This window comes from Hemiscyllium ocellatum, chromosome 19 (assembly GCF_020745735.1).
Source record: "Hemiscyllium ocellatum isolate sHemOce1 chromosome 19, sHemOce1.pat.X.cur, whole genome shotgun sequence".
Classification (NCBI taxonomy): Eukaryota; Metazoa; Chordata; class Chondrichthyes; order Orectolobiformes; family Hemiscylliidae; genus Hemiscyllium; species Hemiscyllium ocellatum.
In genome coordinates, this window is record NC_083419.1 from 5,891,341 (window position 1) to 5,905,494 (window position 14,154).

General features: G+C 41.3%; 1 protein-coding gene across 1 annotated transcript in view; it reads right to left on the minus strand.

Moving 5' to 3' along the window:
* Positions 1-4,240: 4,240 nt before the first annotated feature.
* The window catches only part of LOC132824618 (protein kinase C-binding protein NELL2-like), a 345,067-nt gene continuing 335,153 nt past the window's right edge, over positions 4,241-14,154 (minus strand). The window contains exons 19-20 of the mRNA XM_060839217.1: positions 10,756-10,980; positions 4,241-4,745 (exon numbers count right to left, since the gene is read on the minus strand). Of these exons, the coding sequence (XP_060695200.1) occupies positions 4,695-4,745; positions 10,756-10,980 (276 nt within the window). The 3' untranslated portion in view covers positions 4,241-4,694. The remainder of the gene's footprint in view (positions 4,746-10,755; positions 10,981-14,154) is intronic.

Below are 14,154 nucleotides of genomic sequence, written 5' to 3' on the forward strand. Positions count from 1 at the left end.
GGGTACAGTTGATGACGCCTAATTCTGTAATCATTCTGCTGTACCTGACCCACAAGTGTGAGATGCTGATTAGAACTCATAAAGTAAAAAGAAAACAATATTAATCAGGACTGATATTCCAAATTTAATCCATATTTGCAATGTCTTCATAGACTATGAAAGGAAATATTCGATTGTGTCCATCTCCAAACATTAAGATACGTTACTGAAAAGTGACATTGATATAAAGATTTTTCTTGAGCAATCAATAAGTTTCAGATTTGAAGAAGTTCAATCGAGTAGGTTTCAGACGAAGAAAGGAGTAAAACAAAGTTGTATTCTCTCACCAAAATTTTCCAGTCCATATGAAGAACAAATAGTCAGAGAATGACTTCAAGGGATAGGAATTGAAGGCAAGAAAGAAACTGTGGTAACACAGCACTCTTTCCTAATGATAAGACAATCAGAATCATAAAGGGTGATGGAGCTTTGTTAGCACAAAAAAAAGTGGATAAATGTGACGGCAAGAAACAATTTTGGGTCAGAAGATATAGATACCATATGGGTGGAGGTGAGTAATCATAAGGGAAAGAATGCACTGGTGAGAGTAATCTATAGTTCCCCTGACTGGAGCTACGATGTAGGACAGAGAATAAATCAGGAGATAATGAGCACATGTGAAAAAGGACCTTACCTTGTGATCGATTTTGGCTCCTTATCTAAGGAGATACTGGCAATGGACCCAGAGGATGTTCATTGTGTTGATCCTAGGAATGAAGAGATTTTCGTATCAGGAGAGGTTGAGTGGGGATTGGGCCAGTACTCCTTGACATTGAGAAGAATTAGAGGCGAGTTTATTCAAACATAAAGGATTCATAGGCCATTGACAGGGTAGATATAGAGGATTGTTTCCACTTGTGGGAGAGTCTAGGGGCCAGAGTCCATTTTTTAGACAGAGATGAGGAGGAATTCCTTTCTCTCAGACAGAGTGAGTCTATGAAATTCTTTAGTGCATAGAGTTCTTGAGACTCGGTCATTAAAAATATTCAAGGTTGGGAAAGGCAAATTTTTAATCAATAAGAAAATCAAGAAATCAAGCACAATCAATGGGCTGAATGGCCTGTTTTAGCTCTGATATCTAATGGTCTAATGGCCTTAATAGACCTTACAACATATTGTAGTTAAAGGAAGATCTAGAAGTTTAGAATATGGGTCGAAAATGACCACGATAACCCCCAAACAGTGGGAAATAATATGGCATGTATTTGAAGAAGCAAGAGTAAAGAGTCAATGGGACAGTGTCACACTGGAACAGTAAATAGTTTTTTTCTATTTGTTGCAAATGATAACAGACGATGGCAGGTATGATGCAGAGGTTAGAAGAAGGAAAGAGACAGCCTGAAGTAATTTTGTGAAGATGAAGCATGTGTTACCAACATAAAAAGGTCAAGCTTTTAACAAGGGAAAAGAGATTCAATTCTCCATCCGTGTTTCTCTGTGCATCACAAAGGTGGACAATATCTAATGACAATATTAAAAAAAGACATCGTTGAAATGTAGATGCTAAGACATATGCTGAAAATTCCTCATCATTCACATGGAGGGATACTTACAATTACAAATGAACTCTTGTGAAAATGGCGTATATTAAAGAATGAATTCCTTCATTCCTGACGAAGGGTTTATGACCATAACATTGATTCTCCTGCTCCCCAGATGCTGCCTGACCTGCTGTGCTTTTTCAGCATCACACTCTTGATTTGGTTAATGAGTGGAGAGAGCAGATGCTCCACAAACCAGTCCCCGAATCTTTTCAGACTCTCAATTGTGTCACTGAACGATAGCTGCTCACTCAGCCCTATATCTGTCACTGATATTAACTGTTCTGCTTTAGAAAACAAGAAGGTCGAGCATATCTACTACTCTGTGAAGCCTGTGGTTTCTTCAAAGGTTCTTTATGTCAACAGACACGACCTCACTGGATTCGTTCTTCTGTTTGGTTTCTGCCGTGGGTCTGGGAATCCCATTAAGGTCTTCTGCTGGTTGGTCTATAACAGTTTGCCTATGGGGCCAGCTGTTTATTTTGGAACCAGTTGTTCTCCAGGCGATTGTCAATTTCCACCAATCTTTCTGATGAATGTTAAATTGAGATGTGTGCAGGCTCAAAGCTAAAGATTTCTGATTGCAAATAATGTACATATCTTCAACTCACCTATGTACATTGTGTTGTAATGTAACCTGCAGCATTCCTATCTGTCTGACAATTATTTCAGCTGTGGCATGTAGTTGTATCACTGTGGGCTGTAACACCTTGCATCTTTATCCATAGCAGCTGGTCTGATAGGGCAGTTATATTCCCATATCAAGTATAAAATGAACAGGATGTACATTGATGTAGCCAATTGAGTGTCTTGTGGCTCATCTAGATTTGCTACTTGCTGTAGGAATGCCTCAGGTATCTTCACCAATGGAGGTATCACAATAATTCCAGGTCACTTTTCTAATAGTGATGAGTATTCCATTGTGTGGATCATTTTGTGTGTGTGACTAGCAATATTTCTGCTATCCTGAGTCTGTGTCTTATTTCCACACATTGCAATTTAGATTATGTGATTTAAATACATATTAATTGTAAGCTTGGCTTTTCATTTTTTGGTTATTACATGTGGGTTTGCCTTGTCTCTAACATTAAGAATTAACTTGTCTGTGTTCCTGTAGCCATGGTAATTTCTATTTAAGAAGTTTATGAGACCTATTTTGAAAATAATTGTATCTTAAGCACCACTAATGGATCTTTGTTGACCTCGGATTGTTTATTAATGGAACCTCAAGCTTTGTTAGAGATTTTTAGAAGTTTTTTTCTCTCCATAGCTGTGAGGCAGAGGCTTTACTTTTGTTTTTTTCTTTGAGCTGAGCAGTGCTGTGAGGTCCTTGGATATACGTGGTTATATAGATTAATGTTCTTCAGAAGGGAAGAATACAGTGAACTTGGTTACCATAGAGTAAACATTTAGTGTTAGCCACAGACTGAAACTGTTGGGATCTGACTCTGAAGGACAAACAAATGGAGTAGGCCCATTTAGGCCCTCAAACCTGCTCCTCGATTCAATGAAATCAGAGCTGAACTGTGGCCAAACTACCTTAATACCTTTGCTAACAAAAAATTATCCATCTCAGATTTAAAATTATTAACTGATCTAGCATCAGCTACTAAACAAAAAAGAACTGTAGCTGCTGAAATCAGAAATTGCTGTAAAAACTCAGTAGGTCTGGTAACATCTATGGAGAGAAAGCAGAGTTAATGTTTTGGGTCCAGAGACCCTTCTTCAGAGCTGTCTGAACTGCTCAGAGTTCTGAAGAAGTGTCACTGGACCCGAAACATTAACTCTGCTTTCTCTCCACTGATGCTGCTAGACCTACTGAGTTTTTCCAGCAATGTTTGATTTTGTTTTCTCTAACATCAATTACTATTTATGGAAATGAGTTCCAAACCTCTACCATCCTTTGTGAGTAGAAGTGCTTCCTAACATCTCTCCCGAAGGGTCTGGGCCCCAATTCTCAGACTATGCCCCCAGTTCTAGAATCTAGAAGCAGTAGAAATAGTTTATCATTACATAATGGTAGTGGTTAACCATTACGTAATGGTCTAATGATGAATGTGCAGCCATTGCCAATTGTCAGAAAATACCCATCTGGTTCAATAATGTCCCTTAGGGAATGAATCTTACCTGGTCTGGCCTACATGTGACTCCAGACTCACAGTAATGTGGTTGACTTTTTCCTGTTAATGCCTTGAAAAATGCAATCAGATTATCCATTAACCTTCTAAAGTCTAGAGAAAACAGGCTTAATTTGTATAATCTCTCTGTATAACCTAACCCTGAAATCCACGCATCATTTTTGTAAACCCACGTTGTACTCCCAATATATCCTTTCTAAAGTGGAAGGTAAGAAATTACTTAAAGCTGAGATGTCTAACCTACTGATCTCAGGCAAGGGACAGGAGGTGATAGTCTGTTGTAAACTAGCACCTGTTTTTGTGGGGAGGTGGTGAATAGGGGGTCCCACAAACAGCTGAGAAAGTGTTAGCCCTTGGGCTACACTGTTAGTGTTAGCTACATTGACAACATTCTAACCCTGGGGTCAGGGTAGTCAACGTGCACCAAACATCTGAAAACAGAAGTGTTGGCATTGTGTTAAATTGAAGAGAAACCATCATTTTGAAATTGAATGAAAATTGTTTTAATTTAAATTTGACGTATTTGCACTAAGACAAGCAAGTCAGCAATCATTGGAACTGGGAAACATCAATTCAAACAAACAACAGAAAAAAATACATTACATGACTTTCCTTGCATTGAGATCCTTACCGTCTAGTCATGCTTGTACATATACTCTTTCTAAACTTGGTGTTAAAACATTTTTTTTCACATACAATCTACCAAGTTTGCACTTGCTTGCAAATGATTTCTCTGTTTGTAAACTGGCCACATTTAGCTCCAGCATTCTCGGTCCTTGCTAGGATGTAATTTCCTCTTGATGATAACAGCTTCTGATTTGGTTGAACATAAATATGTATTTGGTATAAACGTTATTTTCTGATAGGAAAGTTGTTCTTCTAGAGAGATTTGTACTGATGTTAACTCTTGCCCTGTAGAATTGACAGGAATTCCATACAAATGGCACAACAAATGCTAGACGGAGTGTTTTACGGTTTAGAGTTGCTGAAGGCACTGAGGGTCCACTGAGCAGCAGACGTGACCATTCTGGAGGAAGAGAAGAGAAAGGATGTGAGAGAGAGCTGGGGTAAAAGTCACACTGCCAGTCACAACCTTCCCATGGACTTTCAGACAGACATTAGTGCGGATGCATAAACATAGCAAAGTCATAAAACAGAATTACAGTTGGTTCTGATAAAACACAATGGTTCTGTTCTCATGTGATCTTGTGTTTTAAGAAAATTGTGCATTAACCGCGCCATTCATGTGATAGCCAAGACAGGTAAGGCAGGTTCACCTTCTACATTTAAGGGTCTAAATTCTTCCATTGTCTTATAGCCAATTCATGTTGAAGAAACGTGTTATAGCAGAACTGACTGTATACGAATCTATTAAATAAGGGCTCCTGTGATATAGTGATAGTATTCCTCTCTCAATCAGGAGGCCTCAGTTCAAGTCCCACCTGCTCCATCTCTGAACAGATTAGGGAAAAATCTGCATGCAAAAACCAATGGGTTTTGTGGCTCAGTGGTAATGTCCCTACTTCTGAACCAGGAGATACAGATTCAAGTCCTGCCTGCTGCTGAGCTGAGTGATAATATCTCAAAGAACAAAGAAAGAACAAAGAAAATTTACAGCCCAGGTACAGGACCTTCGGCCCTCCAAGTCTGAGCCGATCCAAATCTACTGTCTAAACTGTTGCCCAGTTCCTAAGCATCTGTAACCCTCTGTTCCCCACCTACTCATGCATCCGTCCAGAAGCACCTTAAATGAATCTACCATGCCTGCCTCTACCACCTCTGCTGGCAACGCATTCCAGGCACCTACCACCCTCTGAATACATTGATGAGAAAATATCTATCAAGTTACTGAACTCAAGCTAAAATAGACTCAAAGAGACCACCAACAACAAGTTGTGTTTATGATTAGATTAGATTACCGACAGTGTGGAAACAGGCACACTGACCCTCTAAAGAACAACCCACCCAGTCCCATTCCCCTACATTTACCCCTAAAGAATGCACCTAGTACTGGCAGTTGAACATGGCCAATTCACTTAACCTGCACATCTTTGGACTATGGGAGGAAACCAGAGCACCTGGAGGAAACCAATGTAGACAATGTGCAAACTCCACACAGTTTCCCGAAGCGGGAATTGAACCCTGGTCCCTGGTGCTGTGAGGCAGCAGTACTAGCCACAGTGCCACCCATAGTGCTTTTGAGGCTGTGAAATGTCTCAAGGCATTTCACATCAAACAAGATCAGACAGTATCTGCCTCATTGGATATACAGATAGATGATCAAAATGTGGTCATGGGGTGACATTATGAGATACGTTAAAAGGAGGGAGCAGTAGTGGTTTTGGAAAGGGTTCTGATATTAGACAGCATGGCTGACAACAGCAGGATCATTAAAATTGGGGTTGCCTAAGCAAACCAGAATTGGAACTGAGCAGATATCAACCACACAGTTCTAGCATGCTAAAGGTGATAGTGTGGGGGGAGGCTGGGGAGAGGTGTTTGGGATTGGAGGGACATTGGGAGTTGATGGCTGACTCTGTGAAAGACTCTGAAAACTGAAATAAGAATTTTAAAACTGAGGCATTTTTGGTCTGTGAAGCCAATATAATTTGGAAAACACATGCATGTACAGTTCCTATAATAAAAGCAAAATAATGCACAAAATTTCTCCACAGATGCTATCTGGTCTGTTGAGTCTCTCTAGCAATTTCTGTCTTTATTTGTGTCTGTGTGAGCCTGAATGTGGGAAGCAGAGTACAATGGAAGATGGGTGGCTGGCTAGAAAAGGCTAAAATAATCAAGTTTCAAGGTGACAAAGTTAAAGGTTAGTGTTTCAGCAGCAGATGGAGAAAGGCTGGGGCCCATCAGGTGCTGAAAGCTGTTAGCCTTGGTAATGTCACGCATATGTAATCAGAATCCCATTGCAGTGTCGACGTTGTGATCTGTTTCTGAAGAAGAGACACTAAACCATTAAACATTAACTCCACTTTCACTCCACACCTGCTGAGCTTTTCCAGCAATTTCCGTTTCTGTTTCTGATTTCCAGCATCCACAGTTCTTTACTTTTAAATGTGTTGCCTGTATCAATAGTTTATTAATGGTATCAAGCGTTCTAGCTAAAATTGAACAGAAAGCAAAACCCTGCAGATGCTGGAAATCAGAAACAAACACAGGGAAATCCTGGAGAAACTCAGCAGGTCTGGCAGCATCCGTGGAGAGGGAAATTTGTATGTGAGAGGTTTTCTCTCTCCACAGATGCTGGCAGACCTGTCGAGTTTCTCCAGTATTCTCTGTGTGTTTTTAAAATTGCACAGAGCTGTGTCCTAAATACAAACTGAAAAACTGTTCTGTTGCATTATTGTTTAAATGAATAAATATTAAGGAGTTCTAATTGGGGTAGTAGCGAGTATTTCAGGCCCATATGCTGTCTAGGTTCAGTGTGAAAAACCTGCCCCTCGCTCATTAGCTATTAGGTCAAAGGTCACATGACACCAGGTTATAGTCCAACAGGTTTATTTGAAATCACAAGCTTTCAGAGCGCTGCCCCTTCATCAAGCAAAGCTGTCAGTTCATGGGATTATTATAGTTTACTGATGGGAAACCAACCCATTTGTTTTGTAACCATGCAACAAGCGTTCAATCATGGATTCTGCTCCGCTTATTTAATCCGCTGATAGGAAGTTTGGTGTAATGTTTCCCTGAAACCCTTAAGGCAATTGAGATGTACACCTTCATTATTCAACTTTGGCTGGTTGTTTTCCATGGATGACATTTCCATGGTCCCAACAGTGTAAAAATCATTGTATTCTACACTGTATTTGACAGTCTTGTTCTTTTCTCATTCCTCTAACTGTCAATCTTGCTCCTAATAAGATACTTATCTGGTCCTTTTAGAAGGAAGTAAAGCAGAGATATTACTGTTTTTTTGCGGTGGTTAATTTCATGTATCCACTACTTAAAATAATTTATTTGTTCACCCCTATTTCATTTTAATGGTGATTTATTAAACACACACTTAGATATAGATGCATGAACCAATTACCTTCGAAGCAGAACTTCCTGTCAATTAAAGAGATGATTAATTACATATTCTGAATCATTAAATTGTGGAAAATGATGTAATGGCCTAGTTAAATCTGTGCCATAATGTCTTGTTCTATGTTGTAGTGGCTTCACATCAAACAAATTTCAGGTTATGTATTTTTTAAGACTGATTCCTTATAAACTAGAAGACAAAGATCTATATTCGCCTAGCACACTGAGAGAGAAAGCAAACACACAGGGGTCCCTGATTTACAACATACAGTTTGTACTTACAAATGCAATCCCATAACTGAGGTGTAATTTTAAAGATCCAGTATATGTACATTTCCTGTCCTTACAAATGGCTATTAGTGCATTGTCCTGCATTGTTTTCCAACTTGTATACAAATCAACTTGTGAAAAGACTCTGGAATGGAATCTGTTTGCAAGATGGGAACTGCCTGTAGTGAACCTGTGGAACTGAATATGTCCGTTCTGATTGCATTACAATTCAATAAGTAGCTAATCACTTTTCTGTAACTTAATAATCAATTGCAACATTTTAATCCGTAAAGTCCTAAGCTAGAACTAAGCTACATGGTATTGAAGAAAAATATGCTCTGAACAACATAGAACATAGAACATAGAACATTACAGTGCAGTACAGGCCCTTCGGCCCTCGATGTTGCTCCGATCTGTCACACCAATCTGAAGCCCATCTAACCTACACCATTCTATGTTCGTCCATATGCTTGTCCAATGACGACTTAAATGTAAAGTTGGTGAATCCACTACCATTGCAGGGAAAGCACTCCATATCCTTACTACTCTCTGAATAAAGAAACTACCTCTGACATCTGTTCTCTATCTATCACCCCTCAATATAAAGCTATGCCCCTCGTGCTCGCCGTCACCGTACTTGGAAAAAGGCTCTCCCTGTCCACCCTATCTAACCCTCTGATTATCTTATATGCCTCTATTAAGTCACCTCTCAACCTTCTTCTCTCTAATGAAAACAGCCTCAAGTTCCTCAGCCTTTCCTCGTAAGACCTTCCCTCCATACCAGGCAACATCCTCGTAAATCTCCTCTTCACCCTTTCCAAAGCTTCCACGTCCTTAGTGGGTGGCACGGTGGCACAGTCATTGAGGAAAAATAATCATTAAATTGATCTATTTTCACTCTTATTTTCTAGTAATTGATTTCTTTTCACTTAAAAATGAATTTCATTTTCACAATCATGACGTCATGGATAAATAAGTGCTCTGTCATGTAACCAGTTAGTGGCAAAAATACAACAAAATTGCTCCCTACCTCAATACATATTGTGAAAATAATGTTGATACGTGAAAGTGATTTGTATCCTGTAAAATAATCTATGGTGAAGGTGATAGCTAAAAGCTAAGTGTATAATATTCTTGATGCCTAACTGCATATTACCTTTTAATTATTCCTGGTTAAACAAAGTATTCCTGGAAAAATGAAAATATTTGTCCTACACATATCAGGTAAGATAGTCTGCTTTAATTTATGGTGGACAAAGTGGTCTTTCTGTGACAAATGGCTCAGCATATGTCAGATGAGCAAAACTTGACTAGAAAGCCTACTTTGCCTGAGATCCTTACTAAAGATTAAGTATTGTCCAGGTCATCGGAATAGTACAGACTGGAGTTATGCATTGGGACTGTATAGGAAGCTGACACAGCATATTCCAGGGGAATTACTTGGAAAATTGAAACTTTTGATGAGCAATTCCCTGCCTCTGAAACCCTCTGCAAAAAGCCCCCTACAGTCTGAGAAATGAGACTGTTAATAGCTTAATAGTTACCCAGGAAAGGTTAGAGAATTAAAAACCTAGCACTCAGGTAGCTGTTAAACTGACCCTGGACTCACTACTGACCAGTGCCTCGTAGCTAAGCTCCCCCAACCTCACCCGCCTGGCATAGTATACCCCTGAACCACTTAGCATACTATTCCCTCACCCACCTGGCACACTATTCCCCTCAACCACTTGCCACATCTGCTCAACAACCCCAGCACACTATATCTCCCTCAGTCACCCAGCAGATTAGCTCCTTAAACAACTCCTATCTTCACCCCATACTTAGCTTATACTCTTAACCTTTTATTGGAGTTGGCAAAGTGGTTGGGTTGGGCTGCTGGGCTATTTAAGTCACTGAACATGCACATTTACTGTTCCAAAATATGATGCAATATCTCCAATAATCTTCTGTGCTGCTGGATTCATAGATTCCTGAGCAGATTTTGTATAGGTGTCCCTGTTCAGGAATCTCCGACTCAGAATGAGTCATTTTTAATTATATTTGGGTAGGAAATAGGGTTTCAGACATGAATCGGAAACTCCAAACCCTTGTCTTTTCAGATATTGAAGGATTGATTGTAATTTTTCATTTATATTTTAGTGTTCAGTGTTTCTAATTTTTCATTAATTTTCCACCTTTTGAATGCCTCTCCCTGTAGCTCAAATTCTTCAACCCTGGCAACATCCTTATAAATCTTTTCTGAACCCTTTCAAGTTTCATAGCATCTTTCTGATAGGAAGGAGACCAGAATTGCATGCAATATTCCAACAGTGGTTTAACCAATGTCCTGTACAGCCGCAACACAACCTCCCAACTCCTGTACTCAATATTCTGACCAATAAAGGAAAGCATACCAAACGCCTTCTTCACTATCCTATCTACCTGCGACTCCACTTTCAAGGAGCTACGAACCTGCATTCCAAGGTCTCTTTGTTCAACAACACTCCCTAGGACCTTACCATCAAGTGTATAAGTCCTGCTAAGATTTGCTTTCTCAAAATGCAGCACCTCACACATGTTCGCTGCAGTTTCCCCTGATTTCCTCCATTACAGTACAGTCCATAATTCAGAGGTGTTTGATTTGCCATAAAATATTTTACCAAAGGAGCTGTATTAGTTTTTTTTCCTTTTGGAAAAATATTACGTTCCTGCTGAACTGTTACAGGTGAGATTGATAAATGTCGCTGGCTGACCTTGCATTGGCAGACAGTACATTCCGTGCCATGTTTTATCCATGAAGATCCTGTAAAGCGGACCAAATTAAGCTCATCCACGCAGGTCTTGGTGATGTCATTGCGGATTTTGTCAGCTTGGCAAGGATCAGTGGTGCATTGCGGGCAGCATTCACCCTCCGGGATTGTGCTAAATTCACAATCGATTTCCGGGCACAGCAGAGGCCAGCAGTCAACCTCACCTTGCTGAAAGGCAAAAAAAACAACAAAAGGACACAGTTACAAACCTAAGCCATTCCACAACTGGTCAGAGTCAATAAAAAGCAACGTTTTGAAGTGAATACAAGCATTGCATTACAAAGTCAATACTTAGTGCCTTGTGTCACATCTCCTTTACATGCGAAGCCTGTGGGAAACGTGTGGTTTATGACTGAGATGAACTGGAATTACAGCTGTTCCAAACACAATCGATTGGTAAAAAAGCACATCACTTGTAAATATAGTAATTTACAAAGTGCACACCACCGAGAATCAATGTACTTCCCATGCTGTGTGGTGATTCTTTTGGTTTCGCTGTTTTGATCAATTTGAATTGATGGAACACTTTTTTTTAACATTCTTTTATGGGATGTGGGTATCACTGGCTGGGCCAGTAATTAATACCCGTCCCTAATTATCCTTGAAAATGTGATGGTGAGCCCCCGTCATGGACTGCTGCAGTCCATGTGGTGTTTGAACACCCTTTTAGAGCTGTTTGGAAGGGAATTGTAGGATTTGGATCCAGCGACACTGAAGGAGTGGTGATACAATTCCTAACCAGGGCGTTGGAGGGGAACCTGCAGATAGTGATGCTGTCATGTCTCTCCTGCCCTTATTCTTCGGGACATCAGAGATTATGGGCTTGGAAGGTGCTGTCGAAGGAAGGATATTAAAAAATACAGAGAAACACAGCAGGTCTGGCAGTATCTGTGGGGAAAGAAACAGAGTGAACATTTTGAGTCCAGTATGGCTCTCCTTCAAAACTTTTATCTGAAAATGTGTTGCTGGAAAAGCGCAGCAGGTCAGGCAGCATCCAAGGAGCAGGAGAATCGACGTTTCGGGCGTAAGCCCTTCATCAGGAAGGGCTTCATCATCCTGATGAAGGGCTTATGCCCGAAACGTCGAATTTCCTGCTCCTTGGATGCTGCCTGACCTGCTGCGCTTTTCCAGCAACATATTTTCAGCTCTGATCTCCAGCATCTGCAGACCTCACTTTCCCTTATATTTTATATCTTGCCTGAACAAAGTTCCATAATGAAGTTTCACACCCAAATTTTCAGGAATTAAGAATGCTTCTGGAGTGGCAGTTGACATGAATCCTCCCTTTTTTGCAGGGATAAAACAGGTCCAAGTTGTGTCTATTTAGCAGTTGAATGGCCTAGTGCCCAATCTGAGCAGAATTTGGTTTCACGGCGAGATTGGCTGAGACTGTTTAATGTCTCTGATGGATGCCAAAAACAAGCATTTGGGTTTGTAATTTCACACATAAAGAATCTAAAGTTTGACAAGAGATTAATTGGGCGAAAGTGTGTTCTGCGGATGCTGGTGTTTAGAGTCAAGAGTGTGGGGCTGGAAAAGCGCAGCAGGTGTGGCAGCATCCGAGGAGCAGGAAAATCCACGTTTCAGGCAAAAGCCCTTCATCAGAAAGGCAGAGAGTAATTGGGGTGACTGAATCCCAGGTTGGGTCTATGCTGATCAGAATTCTGCACCAAACCCTGCAGTTTTTTTTTAGGTTCAAAGTAGTGACCCCTGGAGGTGGATGGACATAACTGCACCCCACCCCCTCCAATATAATGGTCCTGTGACTTGACTGGGTGCTGGGGCATTATCCTCCGCCATTTCTGCCACTAACAGTTAGATCATACCACCAGAGATATATTTCCCTCCCCACCTCTGTCAGCATTCCGCAGAGACCATTCCCTCCGCGACTCCCTCATTAGATCCATGCCCTCTCCCAACCAATCCATCCTCCACTCCCCACACCTTCCCTTGCCTCCACAAGAGGTGTGAAACCTACACCAACACCTCTCTCCTGAGCTCCATCCAGGGCCCCAGTGGATCCTTCCATATCTGGCAGAGATTTTCTTGCATGTCCACCCACCTCATCTACTGTGTCTATTGCTCTCAACGTAGTCTCCTCTACATTGGGGATACAGGATGCCAACTCATGGAATGTTTCAGAGAACATCCCTGGGTCACACGCTCGAAACAACCCCACCGCCCTGTGGCTGACCACTTCAACTCCCCCTCCCACTCTGCCAAGGACATGCAAGTCCTGGGCCTACTCCACCACCAAATCCAAGTTACTTGACGCCTGGAGGAAGAACACTTTATCTTCCACCTTGGGACCCTCCAACCACATGGAATCAATGTCGATTTCCCAAGTTTCATCTCCCCACCCCCACCTCATCCCAGAACCAATCCTCCAACTTGGCACTGCCCTCTTGAGCTGTCCTACCTGTCCATCTTCCTTCCCACCTTGCTGCTCCATCCTCTGCTCCGACCTATCATCATCAACCCCCCCCCCACCCATCACCTTCCAGCTACCTTCCCCTCCCCCAGCCCCACCTCCATCCTCCTATTTATCTTTCAGCCCCTTCCCCCACCCCACATTCCAGAGGAAAGGCTTGTGCTTGAAATGTCTACTCTCCTGCTCCTGGGATGCTGCCTGACCGGCTGTGCTTTTCCAGCACCACACTTTTCAACTGCTGTTGCATAAGGCAGGCAGTCCAATACTGATGTTAGTTGCTCAGGTGAGCTATCTCTTTTTTTTTCATGGGATGTGGGCATCTCTGGCTAGGCCAGCATTTATTGCCCATTCCTAATTGCCCAGAGGGTAGTTTAAGAGTCAACCACACTGATTGTAGTCTGGAGTCACATGTAGGCCAGACCAGGTAAGGATGGCAGTTTCCTTCTCTAAAGGACATTAGGGAACCAGGTGGGTTTTTCCTGACAATTGACTCACAGTCATCATTAGACTTTCCAGATTTTTACTGACTGCAAATACCACCATGGCAGGCTTCAAACCACATATTGCCTGGGTCTCTGGATTAATAGCCTAGCGATAACAACCACTAGGCTACTGCCTCCCCTATCTAGTGAAGATTCTGACACAGCCTGAGGGGCAATTTCTACTGGCCACTTGATTTACAACTGTCTGTTTATTATCCGTCTGGGCCCATTAATGAATCCAAATCAAAATCTAACCATTTCAAGCCCATACAAACATATCGCTTTAATCTTCTGAGAACACCAACAGAAACATTAGTTTATCAAATTTGTCTGTCAGAGATAGCATGGAGTCCAAAACATTGAATGTTTTCAAGGAGAAATGATGTATAGTTCTTGGGACTAGAGGGACCAAAGGGTATGGAGAGAAAG